The sequence below is a fragment of the Suillus bovinus genome (assembly GCF_016758785.1).
Source record: "Suillus bovinus strain UH-Sbo-P2 chromosome Unknown EDB93scaffold_35, whole genome shotgun sequence".
Taxonomy (NCBI): Eukaryota; Fungi; Basidiomycota; class Agaricomycetes; order Boletales; family Suillaceae; genus Suillus; species Suillus bovinus.
This window is the reverse complement of record NW_024542091.1, coordinates 201,946-228,813: the sequence shown is the minus strand read 5'-3', so window position 1 is coordinate 228,813 and position 26,868 is coordinate 201,946. Positions and strand designations below refer to the sequence as shown.

Below are 26,868 nucleotides of genomic sequence, written 5' to 3'. Positions count from 1 at the left end.
GGTATCAATATTAATGGCTGCGGCGATAAAGAGGCACAGAAATGCCAAGATCGTGAGCGCTGTTCCTCCAAACACGCAATAGAGAGAAGGCGACCACTATGCGGAGTCCAAAGACACGAACACGTGATCTTTTTCTTTCTCACTGATAGAAGACGATTCGGCTTGAACTTTCTCCAAACCGAGCCGAGCTTTGGTTTCTGCATCAAGGTTGGACGTAGGTCCATGATAATGTCGATGCGCGCTGGATGGTCGTGATTGTGAGATTGTTGAACGTACACCGCTGAATCATCAACCCACCTGAGAACATACCACACCCTAGCCCGACGACATGCGACAATTAGTTGATCTGGACTTGAAACAGAACTAATTCATACTCACCCGCTGAGAAAAATGACTCCGACGGCGATCGCGGACGCGTAATTCATGTTAAACTTCGTGACAGGGAACACTGTGGGCAGCGAGAAAATGACGCAGACGAAAAGCGTCCAGCTTATGCAAGTAACATTTGCTGCCAAGCCAAGGATACCTGGTCCCATGTAAAACGGTCCTGGGCGAAAATTCACGTCCGGGTGATTTGCGTAGATGCGACGCCTAAAAGTTTGCCTTTGGTCAATCAAACGATAAGAACGACGAAACCTTCTCTCACAAGAATATCGGGATAATGTAACTCAAATCAAGTGCAATAGCGGTAAGCGCAAAGATGGCATTCGCGGCAATTGGGGAGGCTAGATCGAGGAAACCTGGAAGGATGGACAAGATAGTAGTAAACCAGATAGCACGCAGTGGCGTTCTGGTGGAAGACGCTATATGACCGAAGTATCCGTTGTCGGGCAGACCTGAGGATCTGGTCAGAATATGAAATATTCCTTGAACACTGTTGCTTGCCATGATCACGGCTGAAAGCGTAAACGGTACGAGAGCATGCATGCAGTGCCGTTTGTGCAACAAAAAATGCTGTGAGGCATACAAAGCTCTTATTACACAATCAGCCTGATCCAATACATATATAAAGAGGATAGCTACCCAAAGGAATAGCGCTGCAGGTGTGCCCATGCGCAGAACCATGATCTGCGACGTAGTGAGCTCATTCGTTTACAACTCCATAACTCGTGCCATACCTGCAAGAATGCAGATCCAGATATTCCTGGCAGATTTTCTCTGGTTGTATTCATGAGAGGTAGCGGGTATAGATGATGTGTAGAACAACTTACATTGGACCTGAACACAGCATGAGGACGATATTCAATAGCCATCCCAATATCCCAGTCCCAATGACTGTATTTCTGTTTTTTATCCTATTACAAATTATATAAAGACCAAAGCTTACCAGCAATGAATATCGCAGCAGGTGCTAGAAAACAAGATATGAGGACTTCATATTAGATGCTATGCAATGATCCGACGTACCTGCGTATGCAGCACGACGAACTTCTTCGCTGAGATTGAAGATGCATTAACTGGGCACTGAACGTTCATGAAAGGTACATACGAAATGTGAGCGGTCGCATCGTAATCCTGTCACACCATTTAGGTTCTATAACGACTTTTGAAAACTGTCTAATCTTACCGTCATCTAATTGTATTTGAAGGTAAGTCAACGTTATGACTGATTGTCTTGTCACGTACCGTCCATTGTACGCTCAATAAACCCAATAAAAAAGCGATGCCGTTATTCCAACCCCCGGTTTGATTCACAATTCCTTGACTTCCAAACACGTAGGTCGCTGACTGCATCTCTGAACGAGGCGTGGTCGCTAGCAAAACAATGATGATAACAACAGTTGCACCGAGGTTCACGAACACGAAGCCTCTGGTAGCGAAGGCCAGGTACCGTGTCGCCAACGAATTCAAAAGTCCATGGACAATAAGAAGGCCAGCGAACAAACCAACCGTCTTCCCTTGTGTCAACTGAAATGATGGGGAAGATATTGACACTGCAGCCCATATCATATTTGCGAGTCCGAACTCCGTTGACGACTACTCCCGCGACCTGACCAAGGATGTTCAACCAACCAACGATCCAGCCTACGATAGCGCGATGGGACTTGGGACAAAGTTGAGCTGACGCCGTATATAGCCCTCCGCATGTAGGAAATGCAGAGACTATCTCTGCGATACTGGAACCAAGCGTGAAGCACATGCATGACCCAAGTAACCAGCACCAAGTAACCTAGAATTGAGGTTCTTTCAATGCCTTGAGAAGTAATGAGTTATGACATACGGAAGCAGGGCCTCCAAGTAACAGTGGAGTGTTGAGAGTCGTCGCGACACTCGAACACAATCCCTGTAATTTAAATCTGAAATAAAATTTGGATTGCCATAGAATGGACAGAACACACCATGATACTGAAAGCAAAGCTGATGGTGGCTAGATTCGAAAACTCGCGCCGAAAGGAAGGTTTATATCCAAGGGCTTCCAGGCGGTGATCATCGTCATATACATCAGTTGTACCGGACATATTTGGAGCGCGTAGATGTGGAAGGAGACAACGTGAAGAATGAACGAATGAATGAGCCGTTGCTCAAGCGCTCATGGACCCATAATGCACACAGATGACAATACCGTACCCAGCCTTGGCCTGTCATCCGATAAGGTAAAATTTGATTATCATAATATAGGCCATGTGCTTGCAAAATCAAAATCTCCGGTACGACGGCCATGTAAAATTCAGTTGAAGCGATAGTGGAGTAGGTAGTACTAGTGTGGCAACTTATTTAAAGAGCATGTGGATACTGGCACTGCTTGACTAAGACTAACCATGGCTACACTAGTTGAACAGCCTTGTCAGACAGAACGAGGTCGCGCGAGTCGCAGCTCAGCTGAATGTTACAGAAGTTCGGATATGATTTTATCATAAAAGTTTCTCCTCATCAGTGGTGTAACTCACTATCTTGCGCAAGTGGAGTTCCACGATGTAAGATATCAATAATATCATGATGTAAAAATGAGATATATTACGGGGTCCGGCTCGTGTGACCTTGAGATAGGAATTTCCATAGGAGCTTTCGTATACTTGGGGAACGGTCGCTACACACGTACCGTCATGTGAGCAGTCAACCGTGAAGTGAAGTCGTCGAGGAAGAATACGTAGATGTGGTACTAGTGTCGGTCAGAGAAGTGGTCGGGGTTTCGGTTGTGGACGTGGTACTAGTGTCAGTCAGGGAGGTGGTAGGGGTTTCGCTTGTAGATGTGGTACTAGTGTCGGTCAGAGAAGTAGTAGGGGTTTCGCTTGTAGATGTAATGCTGGTTTCGGATGTAGATAGGGTGGAGGTAGTGGTGTTTGTGTCAGCAGCATAGCCCGACTGTGTGTAAATAGGCGTGGACAAATAAGCCCGAGGAACCGGCGTAGGCGTCCATATGGAGCTCGTGGATAGTGCCCGTCCGCTAACGCCATCATTGAACCACCATGATCCGTAAAGAACGCCACCACTTTCAGGAGCGAAATGATCGAAAAGACTCGTAGAGAAGTCAAGCCCGCCGTACGGGCACCCCATACACTGGACAAGAATGCATCAATAAAAACGAGAATAGCACGTCTCGAGCTCACTTTGTCGATAATGGTGGCCTGGGCGGTTTTGCCCCCATACAAAATGGTAATGGTCTTGAAGCATTGCGGACCCGGATAACCTTCCCCATATTGAGCGGTGTTGAGGGCGGCGACCTTGTCATAAAGGTGAGTGTCGAAAACACTATACCAAGTAATCACCATGGCCGAGACGTACGAAATCGTCGGGAGAGCTGTGCTGCCCACAAGCACCCCTTGGATCCAAATTAGCTACATAGCTCAACAAGCGATTCTTCAGTTTAAGTCCACTCACAAGCCAACATCATAAAAGGTGAAACGTGCGTTGTCGAAAGAGCGTTTGTGGATGCCCACGTCGCCTCGCGCACGCTGGACTAATTCTTGATGGCGTCCACGTTGGTTATGACTATGGGTGCCGCCAAAGGTGAAAGGAAGGATCGCAGAAACAAGGATGATGACCGAGGACACAAGCATCAGGAATTATAGACCGACTCGGGAAGACCGTAAGGTGGCTAGAATTGTTATTTTGGGAGTATAGCTAAGGAGCGTATGAACAAAGGAGCGACTGGCGGTATAGTTTGAGGGTATAAAGTTGTGGAAGTGACACAACGACGGGGAAAGAATAATTAGAAGGAGAAGGAAAGTGAAACGAGCTTCAATTAACCAAAAAAGTTGAAATGGCTTTGGTCATGGCTACGTATTATACCCTACAATGACACCCTTTGGTCTGCTCTTCGACGATATATTTTAGTTATAGTAGCAGCTCAGGAAATACAATATAAGCATAGTTTTGTCCTTCGTTTGTCTCAGAAGATAGATATAGCGAGTAGCTTCGCGTTTTTACCATCGACGATGCCGTGTACAATTGACCATGAGCAAAGAGATCCGTTCACAGGTCGAGCACGAGGAGTGCTAGCATCAATCCTTGAATGCAGTTAGAAACTTTTTGGATTCACTGCTGCACCTGCTGATGACCGTCGGAAAAGCACGAGCACCATCAGGAAGAGGTTGTATACAGCTCTGTTCGGATAGAACGAAACCGAAAGAAGTCACATTACAGGATGTCCGCACATCCAATAAATAGATTCCGTCTTCGGCAAAAGTACTTGGTAGTCGTGAGCCGGTTTTGTCGACTTGAACCAACTCGGAATTGAGAGTGGTTATCGCCATAGGCAGAGTGCGATAGTAATAAGCGCAACTCATTCAATTGAAGGGACTCTCGGAGTGCCTAGTCTGATTGTCGAGCTGAATCACTGCGGCTGCCAGTGGGCTCCAGTACTAGTCCAGTAATCGAGTCCAATGAACTTTGGCAGTTGTCATTGAAAGTTGAACCTGAAATTGATTCGCTGGCAAAACTTCCACTATTCTTCGAATATTGAACAGCGAGGAATATTGAATCACCGTGCTACACGGCTGGAGCCCAAGCATGTATTGCAAAATGATTGCAAATGCCGTGCGGCAGGCGGCTCACCGTATGCACAATGAGAGATTCGGACATGAGTCAATGTAAAAATCTGCAGTGTCAATCATAATGCGTGGGAAGCCTTACGTGAGCATTCAAGTGTACCTGATTATCCAAAGATTCCCGTCGTCCTGAACACCTTCCTTGAAGTTGTCCTCCAGGAGACTTAGAAATCCTTCAAGCTGCACCCTGACTATTCCCAGGGAGCGGGGAATGAGTAATTCAATGCTCGCCCGGGTAACCACGCTGTCGCTCGAGACCATGGGATGATCGGTGATACTGCCGCAGTCCGCAATCGCCGCAGGCAGCAGCCAACAGCTTCACAATTTATAAATCCGACTTCAGCACACCAGTCTGAACCTCATTCGACACGAACCAACGCTCTTGTAACTCATTTGACCCTCTCACACGGAACACCATGACTCTAGTTCTACCGGACGGGTAAGCCCAAGCATGAACATCTGAATCTGCTGTGCACTGATAGTTTACTCAGTTACCAATATGTGGCTGCCTCGTTGCTGTCGGCTTCCTGGGTCATCATATGGCAAATCATACGTATCGGCCCTGCTAGGAGGGCAGCGGGCATTCCTTATCCTCAACGTCAGCCTTCCCTTAACTTTCGCTCGGTTTCTTACTCAACTCGGTCTAGTGTACGCGGAGAACGCTCAACTAAAAGAAAATCCAGCTGCTCTTCGGTATAACTGTGTCCAGCGTATGTCTTTACCTTCGATACCGACCCAATACATTGTATTGATTCAATCTTCGGGATTCAGGTTGCCATCAAAACACTCTCGAGAATATCCCGTTAATTATGATTTCGTGAGCCAATCTACCGTCTGACTTAAGGAACCATTCGACAGACGTGTATTTGCAGCACTCTCATAACTGGACTGAAGTATCCTTACCTCGCTGCTGCGACGAGTTTTTTCTAGGTGCTCGCTCGTATCGCTTACACCATTGGGTACTCCACGGGTGTGCCAGAAAAGGCAAGCTACCCTACAGAAAAACAAAGATTTCACGTTGACATTGAATTACAATAGCGTGCGGCAGGTTCTGCTAGTGGTTCTCTTGCTTTAATGGGCTTATTAGCAGCTGCTACTGTTACCATCGTACAAGTCTGTTTCTTCTAGGGGTTGTGGTACCCTCTGGAAATGCAAGACCAAGCATTACCCCAGTATTTTAATTTCAAAGCATGGCATCGTTGCATCTTCTCGTCCATCTAAATCGGCTCAGCTATTCGAACGTTTCTTCTAAGGAAGTCATCTTTCATCTTTAATCGTAACCTTTATGACGAGCTATCTCCCATGCTGGATTGTGCTCCTTGTGATAGCAAGTTGTTATCGCGTTGATGTCTCTGATATTTCAAAGGATTATATTCGCCGCCTCAGGCAACCAAGCAGCATGTAACTGTCACATGCTGCTTAGTTACCTGAGGCGGCAGTGACAACCTATGGTAGGTCTGTGAAATTGGATTTTTCGAGTCAATTTGAGTTGTTCAAGATATTGAATCACCAGTACACTCCATAACTCCATTCCCGCATTACCTTGTATCATAAAGGTGCAGCACAAGTTGGACGGCTCGGGTCAAATCTAGCAGTAAGTGCATGATGTTAATAGAACAGTGTATCATAGGTTACAGTGTTATGATCAGCATTAATAAATCCAGTTACATAGTACAAGCGAGCACGATCTGCAATCGTGTTAGCCCGCAGACACTCCCTACGCTCAAATCCATCCACGAAAGAAACAATCGAGCACTACGACTTCTCGATTCACCATGGTTCGTTCGGCAACGAATCCACAGAAGGAATCTTTTCCCAAAGTGTGGACATTTCTACCGGATCGATGCTATACAATTGCATCACCTCAATGATTTTATTCAAGGTATTGCGATCCGCGCGTTCCAGCACGGTCAATTGCTCATCATATTCCTGAATCCGAGTAACAACTTCTCCGCTCATCGGGGAGTCGACGTAGGATTGGACCGCGAGCTTGATGGCCCTACGAGTGAGTTCCCGACTTTCTGACACTATAAAAAGTGTCTGTAACACAAGCGTTAAGTGGATGATGTAGGTCATGAAGCGCTGAAGGGCCGCATGTCTAACAAGGCAGTGTTGAGATCCTTTCACATATAAAAAATAATGATGCATACGATATCTGATATACTTCGTAAACCCACACAGCGAGTACGGCGCCCGCTGCGATTGGTACTACAATGGGAGCCGCAGGTCCCGCCAGGGCGGACATGATGCCCGCAATGGTGCCCACCATGGATAATCCAACAACCCTGTAAACATTCAATGAGATAAATATATATCTGTCATGTAGAAGAACAACCTACATGGTTTTGTTGGGATCAGCTGTATTCCCGACTTGTATCTTATCAACGATTTTCATCATCAATTTCCTGAACTCTTGACTGTGCAAGTACTATGCACAAATCACATTAGGGCGGACGCGACGACAGTAAATATGATCACCGTTACATGATGAGGGTCATAGAAGTTCCACACATTGACGATGTCAGTGTGAAGCACATATAGACAATCCCACATCTTGCGGCTCTTGAACGTTGGGCATGACGCAAGCGCTTTCCAATATCCTGCAAAAGATGAAGATTTAGATTGTATTTAGTAATCATGAATGCGAAACTGGGACAGACTTTTTTTTGCCAACACTGACACTACTTAAGTCATGAGATAAGAATGAAGCATGCAAGACTCACTCAATTGATGCCTGTATTTTCAGCCTAGGATGTACTCGCTGAGCGATGGAGGTCATCACCGCCTCGGTTGCAGAGAGCTGATTGATCGCCGTGGCCTCGGATGCGGAGTGCTGACCGACACAGTTTTCAGTTATTTGGATGAGGCAGGGCGAGCGTCTCCTTATACTCTTCTTTGGCTGTGACATTACACTTCAGAAGCACGCATGAACTTGTCAAAGGATTGGTTCACACTAGATATCGTAGCGTGGGGAAAATCAAGCCCTGCAAATTGCTTTAGTGGTCCAATGCAGGTATCCTGCAGCTGGGCGTCTGCCTTCTTCTTGGCGAGTTCCTTGATGGCTTCATCGCTCAATTCATCGAGAGAGTTTTGATATAGAATTCGCTTCATTCGGGCGATGAGCTTGTCGTACTTAGTAAAGACGACGATGACGGGAACTTTGACAAAGTGCGAGCTCTAACTTAGCAGAGATAGTGATCGATTCACTTACCGTTTCCCAGCTGTCCATTGATTTTCGATTTCAGGAATTCCTCCGTTCCCGTTTCTAGCAAACGTGCACCTGCACGGGGAATTTCGAAGCAAAGCCTTCCATGTATTGTCAGTCAACCACAACCATAATTGGATGGCCGAGATAGAATTCCTACCAGATGGCATGCAACTGATGTTCTTGGGAGATGTTCCTCCGACGGTCAATGAAATCTCGGACTATTTTAAGGTTGCCTTCTTCTCCTGATTCGAAACCTCTGCTATCGTGAAGAACAAACCTTTCGTTCCGCAGTGAGATGAGCTCCTTGTCAATGTTGGCTTCGCCAGGCTTATTGTGCGCAACGATCTATTGACGGTATGAGAAGCTGTGCTCGTTGAAGCCGTCGTGTTTAGCTCACCTCTTTTTCCACTCCGAATGCATAGCTGATCAGTGATGACTTGCCAACGCCAGACTATAAAAAGCATGTCCTTAACACTGGTCTGAGATCGGAGAACGCCAGATACCTTGCCTATTACCAGAATTCGGAACCTTGGGAGTATCAACCTCAAGAACGTTTTATGATAGTCCTGACTCACCGAGGACACTTCTGAAATATTTCGGAAGTGGTAGGAGGAAGCTCAAGGTTGTTATCAGAAGAGACAGGCTGCTCAGAGTGCTAATCCACGAGTTAGACGGGCTCAATGCCAGCCGTGGAACCTTACTTTGGATGCATTCCCAGCAAGGTCGACGATGATAGTGAATTTTTTATGCAATACGATGTATTCTACACATGTGAGGTTGAGCTCGTGAGTGGGGAGGTGCGATTATTATCGTTTCACCTTGTCCTTCACTTGCAGACGTGCAGGAACATGTCATCTGGGTTGAAAGGGATGTCTTTATGCTTGATCCTCGTCCATTTCTTGTACTGTATATGTAAGGAAAATATATCCCCACGAGAAAGCACTCTAAAGCCAAAAAAAATTGAAGCGACTGAGGCGAGATGTGTTGTGGTCGAGTACTCACATGGGTGGAGAAAAAGTCTGTCGCAAGCTCTTTCCTGCGGCTTCGCGTTCGATTGGCGAATTAAATTTGCCAATCCGCACTTCAGCAGACTCTATATTCGGTTTGGACCATGTCGGAAAATTCGAAAATCCATTTTAAGCCATCATAATGGATTGAAATAGACAAATTCGGCCGCACTATTTTAATCCTGATGTAATAAGAGAGTCATATTACAATAAAATTATTATTATTATTATAATTCGATTTGTGCTGGCAATAGAAATTTTAATGAATAGCGCGATACCTTTGCACTCCCCGTTTGGAGCTTATTCGAACGTCGCGGAGCTCATTATAATATCTGCTACAATAATCATTAAAATTGCATTTGCAAGTCCCATGAGACTTGTTGCAATACTCCAAATGTGATTGCGAGAAGATTGTAACTTATTCACAACTGGCAGTGTTCATAAATTGTATCATTGGACTGCTACTATCAATACAATATTATTCTATTAGTACTCGAAACAAGCTGTAGTCAAATGTCTAGATCAGCAGTAATATGTTATGAGGTCGCTGTGCAACCAGGATTCAGGGTGAAACCTGTGCCAGTAGTAGTCAATTGAAAATTGAGCCAGCAGCCTGAGGGGCATGTCAAAATATGAAAAAAATGATCGCAAGTAAGGATAAACTCACCAAGACACTGTGAACGGTGGGCAATGACTTTGATCAGCATGGCTCGAGCTCGATGGAGGATCTGTTGGATTTAGATTATTTAGATTTCCTTATCAAGTTTCGACTCGGAACGAGCCAATTGTGGCTTAAACTTTATTTCGCTGTGATTACATACAGTAGCGATATTTTTGTATACCTTACGCGTTTGCAACAAATTCACCGTGCTACCTGCTGCCAAAAATTCTATAGGATCGACATGCTGCAAATGGTGGGAATAACTTGGATCAGCATGGCTGTTGCTCGAATGAGGATCAACACACTCACTCTCTGCGAACAGTGGGCAACGACTTGGATCAGCATGGCTGTTGCTCGAATGAGGATTAACACACTCACTCTCTGCGAATGGTGGGCAATGACTTGGATCAGCATGGCTATTGCTCGAACAAGGATCGACACACTCACATCCTGCAAATGGTGGGCAACGACTTGGATCAGCATGGCTGTTGGTCAAATGAGGATCGACACACTCACATCCTGCGAACAGTGGGCGATGACTTGGATCAGCATGGCTATTGCTCGACCAAGGATCGACAGACTCACTCACTGCGACTCCCCATCCAGAGTCATTGAGTCTACATGCACTGCGAGCAAGCGAGAATGAGTGCCGCCTCTCATTCTTTTGTCACCTTTGGCATCCTGGTGTCGTCTGCAAGTGTTCGTGCCACGTCAGCACTTGCTGGCATGCATTAGGCATTTGCGCATGGTGCTGGTGATGTTGTATTAATATTAAGTGACAGTCTGGTTCAGGCAACAGAGTGAAAAAGCAAACAAGTTATGCAATGCTGATGTAATCGATTGCAATGCGTCTGACTGGACAATGTAATAAGTAGAACATGATACAACAACTAACTAATACATCTTGCGAAGCAATTGAATATCATTTCTTCTGATGGACAGACTTGCGAGAGATTTGATTAGCCACAGCCTTCTTTTTCTTCCATCCTTGAGTATGACCCTCTGCATCTACGGTTTGAGTAACCCCTTCATCAAGCTCTGTGTCACCATCAGTAACAAGCGAGTTCTGAATCTGATTGGTGATTGCAGGAGCAGGCAGTGGCATCGGAGGAGCACTGGAACCATCGGAAGGTAATATTTCAGAAGGCATGGTCTGCGTGGATAACCTTGGAGTTGATAGTGGTGAATTCAGAGCGGACTGGGTGATGTCAGTACCCTGAGCAAGGTCACCCACAGGGGTAGAATCCAAATCATGGTCAACATCGTTAGATTGCAAGCCAGCCATTGCAAGCGCAATCTGTGCAGTAAAGTCTTCCCCATCGGGTGCATCAATGGGCAGCTTCGCAGCTCCAAAGACATGTCCCTCAATGTGTTGTCTAATCTTCATGAGATATGGAGCATCCCAACAACACACCAGAATCTTCTTGAAGCTGTAGAATAGATTTTTATACTGAATCCCTGAGCTTTTGCCATGGCCGTCTTGAGAGAATACTGTATCTGGCGATAAAAGAAAAATAGCCTGGGATAAAGAGTACTTAGCAATGACAGGAGTGATAAAATAAACCACTTACAATTGTAGCACTCCACGCAATTGCTCCAGGCATTATGGCAGATACTCCCCAATTCTGAAAGTCCCTGGGTGGCCCACCCTTCTTGACAGACATAAGGGATGCTTCGCCCATTAAAAATGCTTTCAGGATCTGTTCAAAAGACATAGTTTTTGTCAATAAGCTGTATACAAACGAGGAAATGGCAACATACCTGAGCCAAGGGCTTCCAGTTACTGAATACAGTTGAATTGCTAGTATCGATGATGGCATTTGGAAAGAGAATGGGAAGAAATAGTGGGTAGGTACAGGCTTCTGGGTGTAGTGCCTAGCAACCTACAAAGCTCGTCGATGGTGTCTTGCTTTGAAGACGTGACGAAGTAATCAGAGCTTAGCCCAAAAATGCGACCAGCAACTCGTCGCAACTTGATGAGTTTGGAAGACTGACCTGCTTCAAGTGCTTGTTGTAGCTGGACAATGTAGATTAGTAAATATTGAAGTCAATCAATGATATACATACGTGCAGTCTTATGGAAATGATTTAAGGGCACAAGATGGTGCAGGTGATCTGGGAGCACACTATGTAGCTTGGACAATAATGTGTCTGCTTCTGCAGCTGAGTTTGCATAGCGAGCCTGGTCGGTCAAACAGCAAACCAGGAGTTGAGGGAAGAGTCTTCTTTAGTAGCTCGGCGCTGGGTGGGTACATCTCGTACATGATGCCATACTTCTTAGTGAACATCTTCACTTCCTTGTCAAACACTAGAAGCTGGGAGGGTGCCTTGGAGGCTTTGCGAGAAGGTTTGTTCACCTCCAAGATTGCATTCTTTTCTTCCAAGAGTTGATTGCACTGCTTGATGGCTTGCAATTGAAGTTGAGTGTCCTTCAAAGTCTATTGAAAAGATCTGAATGAGTCGCTCAAAAATGACAGCTGTACCAATATATCTAACTCACTGTACTAATGTGAGATCCGTCATGAGCAGATGTACAATGACTCGTTGTACCTGCTGCAGGGTGAGGATTAGAAATAGAAGGATCAGAAACATGATGTTGCGATGCTGCAATTTCAGAGTCTGAATCATCGGACCGATGACTATATGCCACATTCATCTTGAATAAGAGGACACTGATGGAATTTCGACTGTAATGTTGATGTGGATCAAGCTGAGGGAAGACGCAGAGGAATGGTCGACAGAGGATTGAATTGTGTGAGGGTCAATATATTGCGATCCAAACTCTGAAGCGGCCAGGACTTACTCAAGTGCTTGATTACATGGGTCATGAGGCAAGTGTGATGGTAATTGACCAATCACCTTGCAGTTGCCAGCAGTTGACTTGACGTGGACTATGTAATATAACAAGCAGATTGGTCACCTTCGGACAAGCACAGGTGGAGCACAGACAGGTGAATTGGTTCCGTGGGATCAAATTTTTCGTCCTAGACCTAATATAATCATGAACAGAGCGCTCTTGAGCTTCTCCAACACACCTGGTACTATCAGAAGTAGGTAAGCAAGCTTTCCAGTCCATGATCATAAATACAGTACTCACCAGATGGTCACCCATAATCATGAACAGAACACTTATGAGCTTCTCCAATGCACCTGGTACTATCAGAAGTAGGTAAGTAAGCTTGTCAGCCCATAATCATAAACAGAGTACTCACCAGACGGTTACCCATAATCATGAATGGAGCACTTATGAGCTTCTCCAATGCACCTGGTACTATTAGAAGTAGGTAAGTAAGCTTTTCAGTCCATAATCATGAATAGAGCACTCACCAGACTGTTGCCCATAATCATGAATGGAGTGCTCATGAGCTTCTCCAATGCACCTGGTACTATAAGAAGCAGGTAAGTGAGCTTTCTAGTCCATAATCATGAATGGAGTGCTTATGAGCTTCTCTAATGCACCTGGTACTACAAGAAGCAGGTGAGTGAGCTTTCCAGTCCATAATCGTGAATAGAGTAAAACTCACCAGACAGTTACCCATACTCATGAATGGAGCACTCACCTGATAGTTTAATTGCTCATCAGCGTCTGAATCTTTAGCACACCTGGTATGTTAGGAAGCAGGAGGTCTTACTAGAACTAACCATAACCTTGCAATGCGAGATCATGCACATGAATTGTCAAGTATATGATGACATAAGAGAGTGATTAAGATAACACTGGCGTAATTAGTATACATGGGAGTCTTTGTGAAGTTTCATGCAAAGGAACATATCAGTGTTGATTGAATCGACAACAAGGAAGTCACCAGGCTGAGAGCGATCCTCAAGCAACAGTGCCCCCCTGATAATTGATTCAGTGAAAATAAACTCACTCTTATGCTGAGGTTGAACTCTAACTTGCCATAAACCCAGGAGCCTGTCCTTCAAAGGTTGATTTTGAATGGGGGCATCACAAGATTGAATAAGAGCCATGGGGTGACTTGTGCCTTCAACTAAGCACGTGAATATGAATATCAAGCGACCAAAGATCATCCCATCTTGAGTCCTGATGATGACAGAGTCATATCTTGGGGCATTGTGAAACATCGGGGAATAGCGGAGGTAGTCTGTCGATGTCCGAAAATCAACCATCGACTCGAAGTTTGCTTTCAAGTACCGGAATTCTGTTACCTGCATGTGTGGCACAAATCAAAGTATTAGCGCTGTAGCTGGCTTATCAATATGAACAAAAATCTCACTATATTGGCACTCAATTCAAGTGCAACATGTCCATTTCGTGCAATGACAGGTATCATGTTAAGAAAGCAGTTAAGTTTGGTATGAAACTGATGAAATGCTGGGTCTTCAAGGTGTGCTTGCTGAATGGCATGTATCGACGATGCACGCTGACATGAACCAAGCTTGATATGAAAGCTGGACTCTGATCCAGGCGCGTTCAGAACTTCGTCATCGGAATCTGAATCATCAAGATCACTCGCTTCTTTCCTTGCATTATAGGCATCAAGGTTGTTGATGCGATAGTGAATCCATGCAGATACAAGGCTCCAATGGTCCGCACGTAAGATCTATTAGTATTCACAGTAATCAATGCAAGTTCAGACGCAGTAGAAGATGCCCGACCTGGTCTGCTACTTGTTTGAAATTTGTTCAGAGCTGGTAAGATTTTTCAAAGGTCTATGCGCTTTCTCATTTGGTTTGGTATTGAAATTCCGAGTAATGCCTTTGGCCTTGATATCATCAAAAAGGTGAACACCCAAGTGATATTTCGGAAAATCCCAACTCTTTGATTCACATTCAGACTCGGAAATATATTTCTATGGAGGATCCATCAGCTGTTTGATTCAGACAGCGCTAGCATGTCAGTGAAGCACAACTTACATCCATGAGTCTTGAAAACTCGTCAAGAGCGGCTCGACCAGCAGCAAGGGTCTGTGTGGTATGAACCTCAAGAGCTGTGAACATGTCTACATCTAAATGGGCTTGAATACATTGAAGGAGCAGATATCCAGACTTGTGTGTTTCGGGATTGAGTACGTCATGGGCAACAAACAGAATCAACTACATGTAAAGGGACATCAATTAGAATTGAGATCTCAAGAGTGTCCGAGTCGATCACCTTTAATATGTCTTCTTGCTTTGTCCCATCAGCGAAGCTAACTCCCATGACCTCCTTGAAGTGGTTGAGATTCCTCCACCTTGGCACTGCCACAAACCTGAGGAATGCTTATAATAGATGTCTACGATGAAACAAAAAAAAAACAGACCCTTCATCAATTTTAGTCGCAGGGTGTCTACCAACTTCATTGACACATTTTTGCAGCTTGATCCACAAGTGTTTTCCCCACAGTCCTTCATGGTGAGTATGTAGGCGGTCAAAACAAAGGGCATGAAAGATGTCCAGAAGCTTTGATAGATTGAGAGAGTTCTGTTGAGTTATGCTGTGAACTTGATTCCAGAAATATGGGATTCAAATAATATTTACTTCGACATCTCTCAATGACTGAGACTTCAGCTTCTTCTCTTGCTTTGCCTTGGTGTACTTCCTTCTTGCCTTCCTGAGCAAGCAAACAGAATTGTGATGTGTGCGAAGTGGCCAGGTCTCCAACAGGTTATGTAACTCAGTGAACGGAACCAAACAAATTGGACATGGAAATTTGCCCATGACTCCATGGATCAGGGACATAATGCATCTGCAGACATTACATGTTAGCAACGATGATAGATGACACTCCAGACTGTACACACTGTTCCTCGTAGTCCACAGACAAGATCGGAATGATAGGGAACATAAGGCATTGAAGTTCATCCCAACACTCCACCCATCCACCACATTTCCTCTTCTATCTAAGACACTTGAGTATTTGCTTGAAGGACTTGTGCCAAACTGCAGCTTTTGAAATCCGCAAATTTCTGTTTTCCCGACCTTGAGGGATCATCTTTGACCTTAAAAAAATCAATGTTAGTTAAACAAAAATGAGATGAGATAGAATCACAATACAATGGGGAGCCAGGTGACAACTCGACTGCCACCAATGCCTTCACCATTTTGGATGGATGCGGGGAGGTTTGCAATACGGGCAATCACAGGGTAGCCTTTTTCACGACCAAAGGAAGACAACTTTGTCTTATCTGCATAGAGGATGAATGTGAGAGGCTTTGCATGGCTAGGTATAGCCAACTGAATGTATTACACTGAGTCGCTTCAGCTAATGGTGCACTGCTCAACACATACCTGAGCCTCCCAAAAAGTATCCACAGTCCAAGGCTCATCAATAAATCTCACAAATGTATTACCGTCAAACTTTGACAGGTGTTGAGCGTCAAAGGTAAATTGAGGGCCAAGATAAGGATCGCGAAGAAGGTCGCACACCCAGTCCCATAAGTCCCAGTAGTAGAGAGTGAATTCTTGATCAACTCCATCGTAAGGCACTCGAATTGTTTGCTTTTGAAACTATCAAAACACACTTGTCAGACAAGTTAAAATGAAAAATAGAGATGACCTTACTGGTGTTAGATGATGGGAAATAGCACTCTACATGTTCTGAATATCTTTGTAGTTGCACAGGCTGAAAGGTTCCTGCTTCGAGCAATGCAAAAGGTCGATTAGCCGCTTAATTCGAGGCTGGCTGAGAGTGGCTTCATGAGCAAGTTCAGCTACCTCAAAGTCCAGCTGACATTGAAATGGCACCCAAGGTTGCACATCAGGAGTTGGTGGGTCTTGCAAAAGGTCGCGCTGAAATGTCGAGAATGTTCGTGTCTGTGCTGGGATTCCAGAGTTAGGGTGATACTCGGTCCGAATGTCGTCAACATTGTGTCGATGTTCTGAGCCATCTACAGATGGTTCATGTGATGAAGGTATGCGATAAATATCTATCAAATGGCGGCTAGTTATAACGTCGAAGATAAGGATGGTCTTTTTTTACTCACCTTCCTCAAGATCCATCCACTGGTCAACATCTGTGACTGGCTCATCTGAAATGTGCACATTCGAACTCTCTGCCTCAGGCTGATTCGACTCGTTGGCTCCATGGTGTGCATCGATTGGTATATTTACTATTGAGTGTACATTAATATGTCCAGGGATCTTATTAAGACTGAATGAGAATGAACACACCTGAAGGTCCATGATAAGTGTTCACAATGTGATTCCGGTCCTCCTCAAAGTCCCTTGCACATTTTGCACAGGCGGTGCGATGTGTCTTGAAACCACGCAGCTTGAAAGATTTACTACAGAGGTCGCATTGGGCCACCTCTGCCATGTTGGTCCCTGTATTAATATTTTAATTCATGAGTACTGGAAGCAGCCTTAAGGCATAATACTTACTGATTTATTCAACCAACTCAAATGAGAAACAACAATGACGAGTTTAATCTACTGTAGAGTTATGACCGTAACTTTATCACGCATCCCACCCCACAACAAATCAAACCTATTTGATGTGACAGTCACACTAAATTTCAGGGAGCGAAGCTATTTTGTGACACGTGGTAAAACGGGTAAAATTGCTAACAAAAAAACCAAAAATTGCTATGGACAAGTCAGTTGTGCGACCAAAAATCATTATATAGGGTGTTGGCTATGCATTTGTGCTGTCCTCTCCTGAAATGAGGCATCTCCTTGCTTTCCTCTCCCTCACCTGTGTTAGAAGCCTCAGCGACATGAGCATTTCCTGCAACCTCCAACTCATACACCTCCGACTCGTTGTGTGGGATAAGTAAGCCGTTTGGATCAACACTGTAACCAGCTGGTGGGTTCTGGAACAATAGCCATCAAACCACACTTGTCCAAAAAGTTGTCGAAGCTCTGATGAGAGTGCAAAAGATGGGATAGGATGGGATAAAAAGTCCTTTGGAAGCTCAGAATCATTCAAAGCAGATTTTTTGGAGAAAAAGCTAAGCGCTGATCCTTTATCGATGTCGTCGAATGCGAGGTTGATGGGAAGGTTGAGCAATGTATCTACAGAGAGAACTGGGGAGGGGATGGAGATACTGATCCACGGTGGCATAGATTGAAGGTGTTTGATTTCACACTGAAGGATTTTTGGGGGACATGTCTGGAAAAATGCGCAACCACACGAGATCCATTCTGAAGGGTCAAAATTGATGGACATACTGAGGAAAGGCTAAACTCACATAGAATGTAATTGTCCATCCTTTTATCCATTCTAAATATGCCCATGGCAGAGGGCAACAACATGAGGATCTGTGGTCCATGTCACCACCAAAAGGAAGAGAGAAGACATGCAGCTCAGGAAAGGCTAAACTCACATAGAATGCAGTTGTCCATCCATTTATCCATTCTAAATATGCCCATGGTGGAGGGCAATGACATGAGGATCTGTGGTCCATGTCACCACCAAAAGGAAGAGAGAAGATTGTTGCACCGAGTCGGGTTGCAACTTGAACATTTGGTTGGGGTGAAGCTAATTTGGATAGGTCACACATCACAAGGGCCTACGAAGCTGCAAAGCTAAGTGTGACATGGTCACACCCAAAAGGGCGCGAAGCTATGGTCATAACTCTACAGTATATTCAAGTTGGTCACGTCTGAATCTCATTGCAACTGCTTGACAAACATGTACAAAGCATTACGATACCTTGCAATGATGCGAGGTACCATTACAATTTTAATATTATATTTATTTTAATGACCTGCTATTACAATCGCGGTGGGAAATTTCCGACACACTGTGTGAAAACGACAGTGATACCTATCGTTGGATATATTCAGCAGGGTCGACGATACCACTTTATGACAAGAAACGAGTACCATGGATGTGGAGAGCCATTGAGGTGTGAAGAACATTAGCCATGCTGATTTGATTCAAGGAAGAGCTGTCTTATGGGGGCCAACTCCTTGATTATAATAAAAACATGTGGATCACAATAATGTTCCGATAAGACCTTACTTCAGCTCCAAACATCAAGACCTCGAAAACCTCTCATCAGCTAGTAACAGCAAAAACCTCTCTGGTGCTCGCCAATGCCAACAATTCGTCTACATGAAAGGTGGTGCCTAAACCCAACCTACAACTTGGCTTGTTCATTAACTGTCATCCAGTGTTCAACTTTCAACTTTCATCAGTGCATGTGGTGTGCGCATGCCTCACCTTACTGAGCGGTGCTGGAGGTCTTGATCTTTGGTACATTGCAGAAGTAGGGCACAACTCCAATGCTATCGTGTATTTGGTTAAACTAATTTGAAATATAGACCTCATGGTCAGCTATACCATATTGCCCATTGCCCACTGATAGGCTGTTTTGGATTGGGTATTTACCAGGTTCGCACACTGCAATTAATGATATCAAGGCTACCACCAACACTTCTCCGTCACATTTACTACTAGTACCTTCTCCCATGGATCCCTCAAAGATAAGAGAGAAAATTTGCTGTTTTCAAATCCTCATTATAGGAAGAGCGAATGCAGGAAAAACTACCATCCTCAAGAGGGTTTGCAACTCACAGCATAACCCAGAAATATACAACAGCACCAGGAAAAAGGTAAGCATGACAATGTTAGTACTAGGAGGATGGTAATGACTCATCGACATCAGATGGATCTCAAAGTTTTAGAGGAATCTAGAAACATAAGGTGTGCTCTTACTTGAGGACATGAACTGACGTGCTTTTAGCATGGAGAGCACAGTATCAAAAATGAAATGGTGTTTAAAAGCAACCCGGGATTCATATTCCATGATTCATGAGGTTTTGAGGCAGGCAGTGAATCAGAATTTGATATCATGAAGGCTTTTATCATGAAGCATTCAAAGCAACTCAGTTTGCAAGATCGACTCCATGCTATATGGTAATGGCAACCCATTAATCACGACATGCACTATCTCACGGTTTCAACATAGGTACTGCATCCCGATGGATGAGGAATGCAGGTCGTTCACTGCAGGTGAAAAGAAATTTTTCCTTCAGTGCAACACTGGAAGGAGTAAGCTTTCACATATTACCGTTGTTGATGTTCAACTAATGCGCAGAATTACAATCCTCAGTTCCAGTAATCGTATTGTTCACAAAGTTTGATGCTCTCTATGACATCGTGTTCGAGCAGCTGGAAGAGGAAGGAATACTGGGAAAAGATGCTACAGAACAGGCACTGAAATGCGCCCAAGAGTCATTTGCTAATGGACCACAACTGAAGTTTCTCAAGGACGTTCCATGGCCTCCGAAACATGTATGCCTTCCTGGTAAGCAGGTTCATGGTTCAGTTGTGACACAAGATGACCATTGATCGATTAGACATGAACAAGGAAGGTGCAGATTGTGGGCCACTGATTGAACACATGGCTGGAACTCTGGATGATGAAATACTGACACAATTATTTGTCTCCACCCAGCAGACCAACTTGGAGCTCTGCATGAAATATGCAGTTGAGAGGTAACTACCATGTCTCATTTACCTCCCACAAGTGTTGGCAACTAACATTGTCCAGAACACTCTCCAGACTTATCGACTCTGCAGAGACAATGACAAAGGAGAGTCATCAGAAGATAATCAGAGAGCTAGGCTCCTGGTTTCCACATATTGAGGTAAAAAGTCTCTGAGTATTGAGTTCAGGCCATGCTGATCAAAGTCATTGCCTGCTGTGCACAGGTTGTGAGTGTGTCGATCCTGCTTCAAGCTCGAGCCATGCTGATCCAAGTCATCACCCACTGTTCGCAGGAAGTAGTGATGTGCAGGGCCTGGCCTCAAGCCGTGGGCTGAGCCTGACCAGGCTTACTTAGGCCAAGCCCAGCTGAGCCTTGAGGGCGGCCTAGTAGGGCTCATGGCTCGGCCTGAGGTATGTGAAAGCCAGAGCTGGGCCACCAAGCCATGGCTTTCAAGGTAGGTAGGTTTTGATCTTTGCACAGCAAACACTGAACAACTAAATAGTTTTTTGTGCACTTGGCGCACCATAGCCTAAAACTTAATACTTCCAGTCATCTTATCTCCAAATGGCTCTGCGCGTCTATTCAGATGATGAGGACGCACCTCCACAACGTCCTAAACAGGTTGTTGTGCCATCCGCCAAGGTAATCAGCGCTGATAATACTGCTGACCTTGAACTTCATTCTCACAGAAAGGCTCACGGCACCGCCAATGCTGCGCCCTCACACATCCAAACCCCCACCACTGTCACTGCCTCTAATGAGGATGATAGTGACATTGACCCGCTTCACAGCAAACCCAGACGGCTCACAAAAGGTATGTCATTCTTTTGTTTTTCTAGTACTGACATTTTGAATCCTCACAGGCAAAAAACATGCTCATGTTGCTGCCAACGGCAACAGTGAACTGTCCGCAGGGGCTGAACTTGAGCCAGATAGCCTCCTGAATGAGGCAGGCCCATCTGCAACTAGTAAGTCATGACCTGCTGCATTTGATGCTGACAATCTTACCTGTACATGTGGAGTCAATCCACCACAGGCTCCCGCTATCATTGACGATGAACGCGATGCTGACAGATTTCTAAAGGATGTGCAAGTTATGGACATCGATGAGCCCGAAAAATCACGCCAAGAGCAGCAAAGCCGCGACATCAATAAAAAAATTTCAGCCCCATATTCTGACAATAAAGGCAAGAAGTATCGCCATTGCGTGCTATGCAGGTAAGTTCCCATTGGTCTCACTCGTGTTGTACTATAACTGATTATATATTAGCAAAAAAACAAAGAAACCTGTTGCTTTTGTCAACGAAGTAACGACCATGCGCTGTCACATGGAGGCTTTGCATCAGGTAAGCATTTCTGATGCTTACGAGTGATGTGTAGCACTAACTTTGTTCATTTGTAGAATGAATATATTCAATGGGCTGACCACAAAAAATTTACTTCGATGTTACCAAGGGACACGAAACGTCGCAAGCTAGACACTGCTGCAGACTCTCAAGCTCAACTTGACACCCACCTTTCTGACAAGAAACCAAAAGATCGCATCATCCCATATTCAGATGCACTCTTTCGCAATGCTGCTATCAAGTGGTTAATTGAAACTGATCAGGTATGTTTCACTTGTCGCCATTAGGAACATGCTTATTTGTTCAATCTAGCCCATCAATGCAATAAATCACAAGTCTTTCAAGTATATGATTGACACAGCTGCACATGCTACCAATGGTGTTAAACTACCAGGACGACGACAGACACAGCAAGCTATTATCGACCTTTTCAAATGCAATCTTACTGATCTTTGCAACCAGCTACTTGTAAGTGTTCATAATCATGCATTCTTAGCTCACTAACATCGAGATACTTTAGAGCGAGGCAGTCAAAGGCCAAATCAACCTCACATGTGATGCGTGGCAAGCCGAGAATGTCGATGGCTACTTTGCCATCACAGGATCTTGGGTCGAGGAGGTGTCACTGCATGACTGGAAAGTACAAACAGCACTGCTTGGTTTTACCCGCCTCAACAATGCACACAATGGGACACGGCTTGGACAAGCTCTTTTTAAGGTTGTGAAACGAGTTGGTATTGCTCATAAGGTCCAGTAGACAATTTTCACATGTTCATGTCATGACATTGATGTGTTTGTAGATTGGTTATGTTACGTGCGATAATGCTGCAAATAATGACACCATGATGGCGCATTTCGGTATGCATATCGAAGAGTTCATGAAGAAGAAATTTGACCACAAGAAACGGCGACTGCGGTACGTGTTCAAAGAATATATTTTCAATGATTGTTTGACATTTCCCCAGCTGCCTTGCACATATTGTTAACCTCGCTACACAGGCATTGCTCACGGCCCACAGCAAATACGAGCATTTTGACCCAACAAAGCCAGACGTGGTTCTTGTTGCCTCTCGTGGAATCCAGTGTGATGAGGTTGGATTAGTTCGTGCTACATGTGCCAAGGTCTGGGTTTATATTTATTTCTTAATACACAACTAACTTAAGGTTTGCTCAACAGGAATGCTCATCAGCTCAGCGTAAAGAGCTTTTCAAGATAATACAGCTGCGTAATGAAGATGGTCATGTACCGAGCAAGGAACACAAGCAACTGTTGATGGATATGAAAGTACGTTGGTCATCAACGTATGTCATGCTTGAACGAGCAGAGCAGCTTAAGGATGTATGTTTACGTTTTGATCTACCTCTTCCACTATCTGATGTGCATTTATTGTTTTGGACAGGATGTAGACTACTTCGTTGGCCGGATGGGACTTCTCGAGAAGGACCCCCACAAGCACAAGAAGATAACTGACCTCGAACTCACAGCATCTGAATGGAGCTGCGTCAAACTTTTACTTGACCTGCTAAGTGTGAGTGTTTCATGAGATGCATAGACCTATACTTACACGTGAAAAACATGCCGATAATGCCCAGCAAGCATTCTCAACTGACCAAGGCCCAACATTACATCTAGCATTACCTGCTCTGGAGGCCCTATGGAAAGCATGGTCGACTCGTCGTGGCCGTGAAAAGTATGCCGACTTTCAAGATGGACTCACTGCAGGAGTGGCGAAGATTTCAGGGTACTATGAAAAGTCTGCGGACTCTGATGCATACATCATTGCAATGTGTACGTTGAATGTGAATCGATGTTGCATGAAGCTGATTGTTGAACATGCAGTGCTCGATCCTCTTCAAAAGGCCAATCACATTCATCAGTATTGGGGTGAAGACTTGTATCATGAGGCTCTCACTCACGCTGAAGATATGGTAAGTCTTTTGTTGTCATTCACAAGAGTCACGTCTCATGTTGCATTAGTACAAACAGTATTATAAAGAGATGTATGGCAATGGTGTTCCAAAACCTGCAGCGGTGAACACGATCATTGGAGGGAGCCAAAAGCTCACGAACCTCATGTGGGAGCTATCCGATGATGAAGACATGATGTCCACTCCCACTGCTTTGAGTCCCACCTACGATCCTGCGAAGCCATGGCTGCAAGACTTCAACACATACCTTAACTCAAAGGACCACCTTGGTGGTCAAACGATTGTTCAGTGGTGGGCAGTTAATGCTCCTCGCTATCCTGCCTGGGCTGCGATAGCGAGAGACTTCCTCTCGATAATGGGATCTTCGGTGTCAAGTGAATGGGCCTTCTCATCTGCTGGCATTACAATTAGTAAGCAATGGAATCGGTTGAAATCTGACATTGTCAAAGCTCTCCAGTGTCTCAAGTGTATGATCAAAAGGGACCTCTTGTTCCGAGACTTGGGTGACCCATGTATTGCAGCTGAAGTTGATGGTATGGATGGAAGGCTTGACGAGGAAAGGGAAAGCTGGGATGTCATGGTTGAAGATGGAGACTCGGATGATAATGGTTTAGCTAGTGATATTGATGATTCTGAGGATGCAGAGGTACATATACTAATACTAGACGAAATTTGATTTTTTCTGGTGACAAGCCCTGGCCAAGCCTAAGCCGTCTATGCAGGCTCGGCTCACCATTTTTTAAAGCCTGAGCCTCGTCAGGCCGAGCCCTAGCCCCGGCTTTTGAGCTGAGCCGGGCCAGGAACATCACTAGCAGGAAGTGAGTGTGTCAATCCTGCTTCAAGCTCGAGCCATGCTGATCCAAGTTGTCGCCCGCTGTTCGCAGGGAGTGAGTGTGTTGATCCTGCTTCGAGCTCGAGCCATGCTGATCCAAGTTGTTGCCCACCGTTCGCAGGGAGTGAGTGTGTCGATCTTGCTTTGAGCTCGAGCCATGCTGATTGAAGCCATTGTCAATTTGTTGACAGCTTGTGAGTGTGATCATGCTCGGTCGATCTCCTACCTTCCTCACCAATGTAATTGCTGATTTATTGTTAGGATGTGAGTGTGTTGATTCTACATCGTTCTCATTGACCAAGCGCATTGCTACTCCATTAACAGATTGTGAGTTCGTTGATTCAAACTTGACGCATACTGACTGAAGGCATCATCCATCCAGCCACTGAGCGTAAGCGCATCGATCCGCAGTCAAATTAGAGCATCACTGACCAATGAAACTGCTGATCGCTATTTGCTCACTGATGACATTACTTGTTTGCTGACAGGAAGTTAGTGTGCTGATCCTTCATCGAGTTCGAGATTTGCTTACCACTTAAATCTTACATTCTTCAATAGAGAGTGAGTCTAGAGCCTTGCTTGCGAAAGACATCGCTGATCCATCGATAGGACAAGCTTAGCGTCAATGACAGTGCTGAGATACAGTCTATGTTACTCTCTGAGCCTCTTCAGTGAACTAACCCGTCTCAGATGGGCAGCCAAGGGTGACAATGTACCAAGGCAGACGGGCCATCCCACTGGGCCTATGGCTGAAATTGTACCTATATATACGGGTGGGCTGAGTGTAGTGTGTAGCCGATTGAAAGGGATGGGCCAATGGTAGTGTATACCCGATTGAAAGGGATGGGCCGAGTGTAGTGTATACCAGATGGAAAGGGATGGGCTGAATATAGTAAATGGAGTATACAATGGAGACAAGTGGGCCAAGGGATTATTAGGTATAATAGAGATGGATGGGCCGAAATATAGTGGGCCGGAAAAGGAGGTGCCAACCAGATCCGGTCATAGGTGGGGCTGTAGCACCGGTCCATGCGATGTCACCAGTTGTCTCACTTTGTAAAACGGTCAACATTTGACCAAGATATTTACACATTAATATTTGATGTTAGAATACCGGGTAGTGAAATACCGGCCGGAATATACCAGCCAACCGGATCCGGTTATAGGTAGGCTTGTAGCACCGGATCATGGGATGCCACCAGTTGTCTCACTTTGTAAATCGGTCAATATTTGACTGAGATATTTGCACATCAATATTTAAGGTTACAATACCGGGTAGTGAAATACCAGCTGGAATATACCAGCCAACCGGATCTGGTAATGAATGGGCTTGTAGCACTGGGTCATGGGATTCCGCTGGTTGCCTCACTTTGTAAAACGGTCAATATTTGACTGAGGTATTTGCACATCAATATTAGATGGTAGAATACTGGGTAGTGAAATACTGGCTGGAATATACCAGCCAACCGGATCCAGTCATAGGTCGGCTTGTAGCACCGGATCATGGAATGCTACTGGTTGTCTCACTTTGTAAATCGGTCAATATTTGACTGAGATATTTGTACTTCAATATTTGATATTACAATACCAGGTAGTGAAATACCAGCCGGAACATACCAGCCAACCGGATCCGGTCATAGGTAGGCTTGTAGCACCGGGTCATGGGATGCCACCGGTTGTCTCACTTTGTAAATCGGTCAATATTTGACTGAGATATTTGTACTTCAATATTCTGTGTTACAATACTGGCTGAAATAAAAAAAAATAAAGCTGACCTGATCCGGTCATAGGTGGGCCTGTAGCACCAGATCATGGGATGCAACCGGTTGTCTTACATTGTAAATCGGTCAATTGTTCATTGAGATATTTACACTTCAATATTTGATGTTACAATACCGGCTGAGATAAAAAGAACCGACCTGATCTGGTCATAGGCAGGCCCGTAGCACCGGATCATGGGATGCCACCGGTTGTCTCACTTTGTAAATCGGTCAATATTTGACTGAGATATTTGCACATCAATATTTGAGGTTACAATACCGGGTAGTGAAATACCGGCCAGAATATACCAGCCAACCAGATCCGGTAATGAATGGGCTTGTAGCACCGGGTCATGGGATTCCGCCGGTTGTCTCACTTTGTAAAATGGTCAATATTTGACTGAGGTATTTGCACATCATATTGGATGGTAGAATACCGGGTAGTGAAATACTGGCTGGAATATACCAGCCAACTGGATCCGGTCATAGGTAGGCTTGTAGCACCGGATCATGGGATGCCACCGGTTGTCTCACTTTGTAAATCGGTCAATATTTGACTGAGATATTTGTACTTCAATATTTGATATTACAATACCAGGTAGTGAAATACCGGCCGGAATGTACGAGCCAACCGGATCCAGTAATGAATGGGCTTGTAGCACCGGGTCATGGGATGCCACTGGGTGTTTTACTTTGTAAAACGGTCAACATTTGACTGAGATATTTGTACTTCAATATTTGATGTTACAATACCGG

At 44.8% G+C, this 26,868-nt stretch overlaps 9 protein-coding genes across 9 annotated transcripts; 3 read left to right on the top strand and 6 right to left on the bottom strand.

Moving 5' to 3' along the window:
• Positions 1-96: 96 nt before the first annotated feature.
• On the bottom strand, positions 97-2,933 carry EDB93DRAFT_1287659 (amino acid permease; the record flags this gene model as incomplete). The annotated part of the gene is made up of 16 exons (XM_041454526.1): positions 2,340-2,933; positions 2,222-2,284; positions 1,967-2,170; positions 1,627-1,908; positions 1,568-1,573; positions 1,490-1,515; positions 1,408-1,436; positions 1,328-1,351; positions 1,212-1,275; positions 1,119-1,158; positions 1,024-1,068; positions 895-973; positions 647-836; positions 379-591; positions 298-315; positions 97-241 (listed from the first exon to the last, which is right to left on the bottom strand). Exons 1-16 carry the CDS (start codon positions 2,457-2,459, stop codon positions 97-99), a joined length of 1,548 nt encoding a protein of 515 aa, XP_041306799.1. The 5' UTR covers positions 2,460-2,933.
• Positions 2,934-3,054: 121 nt separating this feature from the next.
• Positions 3,055-3,998, bottom strand: EDB93DRAFT_1087132 (uncharacterized protein; the record flags this gene model as incomplete). Its single annotated transcript, XM_041446023.1, has 5 exons — positions 3,055-3,303; positions 3,343-3,498; positions 3,549-3,662; positions 3,724-3,760; positions 3,820-3,998. The coding sequence occupies 5 exons, from the start codon at positions 3,996-3,998 to the stop codon at positions 3,055-3,057; spliced, it is 735 nt and encodes a 244-aa protein (XP_041306798.1).
• A 1,116-nt stretch (positions 3,999-5,114) lies between these two features.
• EDB93DRAFT_1151170 (uncharacterized protein) lies at positions 5,115-6,373 on the top strand. The gene is made up of 7 exons (XM_041449705.1): positions 5,115-5,427; positions 5,480-5,586; positions 5,636-5,698; positions 5,760-5,805; positions 5,847-5,850; positions 5,919-5,972; positions 6,027-6,373. The coding sequence occupies exons 1-7, from the start codon at positions 5,405-5,407 to the stop codon at positions 6,114-6,116; spliced, it is 387 nt and encodes a 128-aa protein (XP_041306797.1). The 5' UTR covers positions 5,115-5,404; the 3' UTR covers positions 6,117-6,373.
• Positions 6,374-6,508: 135 nt separating this feature from the next.
• On the bottom strand, positions 6,509-7,584 carry EDB93DRAFT_1329054 (uncharacterized protein). The gene is made up of 4 exons (XM_041455133.1): positions 7,473-7,584; positions 7,328-7,416; positions 7,139-7,273; positions 6,509-7,086 (listed from the first exon to the last, which is right to left on the bottom strand). Exons 1-4 carry the CDS (start codon positions 7,539-7,541, stop codon positions 6,759-6,761), a joined length of 621 nt encoding a protein of 206 aa, XP_041306796.1. The 5' UTR covers positions 7,542-7,584; the 3' UTR covers positions 6,509-6,758.
• A 311-nt stretch (positions 7,585-7,895) lies between these two features.
• Positions 7,896-9,051, bottom strand: EDB93DRAFT_1251331 (uncharacterized protein; the record flags this gene model as incomplete). The annotated part of the gene is made up of 8 exons (XM_041453141.1): positions 7,896-8,146; positions 8,200-8,294; positions 8,354-8,541; positions 8,594-8,647; positions 8,700-8,724; positions 8,772-8,851; positions 8,898-8,959; positions 9,015-9,051. The coding sequence occupies 8 exons, from the start codon at positions 9,049-9,051 to the stop codon at positions 7,896-7,898; spliced, it is 792 nt and encodes a 263-aa protein (XP_041306795.1).
• Positions 9,052-10,786: 1,735 nt separating this feature from the next.
• On the bottom strand, positions 10,787-12,520 carry EDB93DRAFT_1251330 (uncharacterized protein; the record flags this gene model as incomplete). The annotated part of the gene is made up of 7 exons (XM_041453140.1): positions 10,787-11,383; positions 11,436-11,564; positions 11,626-11,665; positions 11,721-11,871; positions 11,932-12,015; positions 12,068-12,302; positions 12,365-12,520. The coding sequence occupies 7 exons, from the start codon at positions 12,518-12,520 to the stop codon at positions 10,787-10,789; spliced, it is 1,392 nt and encodes a 463-aa protein (XP_041306794.1).
• Positions 12,521-13,590: 1,070 nt separating this feature from the next.
• Positions 13,591-16,990, bottom strand: EDB93DRAFT_1241120 (uncharacterized protein; the record flags this gene model as incomplete). The annotated part of the gene is made up of 16 exons (XM_041451837.1): positions 13,591-13,705; positions 13,733-13,856; positions 13,887-14,034; positions 14,151-14,406; positions 14,497-14,678; positions 14,743-14,922; positions 14,981-15,077; positions 15,129-15,289; positions 15,347-15,554; positions 15,610-15,704; positions 15,739-15,807; positions 15,863-16,042; positions 16,097-16,315; positions 16,365-16,368; positions 16,401-16,695; positions 16,792-16,990. 16 exons carry the CDS (start codon positions 16,988-16,990, stop codon positions 13,591-13,593), a joined length of 2,532 nt encoding a protein of 843 aa, XP_041306793.1.
• A 2,615-nt stretch (positions 16,991-19,605) lies between these two features.
• EDB93DRAFT_1104707 (uncharacterized protein) lies at positions 19,606-21,631 on the top strand (the record flags this gene model as incomplete). The annotated part of the gene is made up of 13 exons (XM_041447433.1): positions 19,606-19,670; positions 19,723-19,805; positions 19,852-20,061; positions 20,114-20,252; positions 20,308-20,404; positions 20,469-20,529; positions 20,555-20,699; positions 20,867-20,887; positions 20,935-21,059; positions 21,109-21,213; positions 21,268-21,463; positions 21,516-21,591; positions 21,626-21,631. The coding sequence occupies 13 exons, from the start codon at positions 19,606-19,608 to the stop codon at positions 21,629-21,631; spliced, it is 1,329 nt and encodes a 442-aa protein (XP_041306792.1).
• Positions 21,632-24,371: 2,740 nt separating this feature from the next.
• On the top strand, positions 24,372-25,996 carry EDB93DRAFT_1104706 (uncharacterized protein; the record flags this gene model as incomplete). The annotated part of the gene is given in 14 exon segments (XM_041447432.1): positions 24,372-24,476; positions 24,544-24,591; positions 24,614-24,616; positions 24,677-24,679; positions 24,720-24,743; positions 24,841-24,843; positions 24,911-24,913; positions 24,962-25,023; positions 25,043-25,139; positions 25,194-25,360; positions 25,462-25,518; positions 25,615-25,732; positions 25,771-25,882; positions 25,944-25,996. 14 exon segments carry the CDS (start codon positions 24,372-24,374, stop codon positions 25,994-25,996), a joined length of 855 nt encoding a protein of 284 aa, XP_041306791.1.
• Positions 25,997-26,868: the final 872 nt, after the last annotated feature.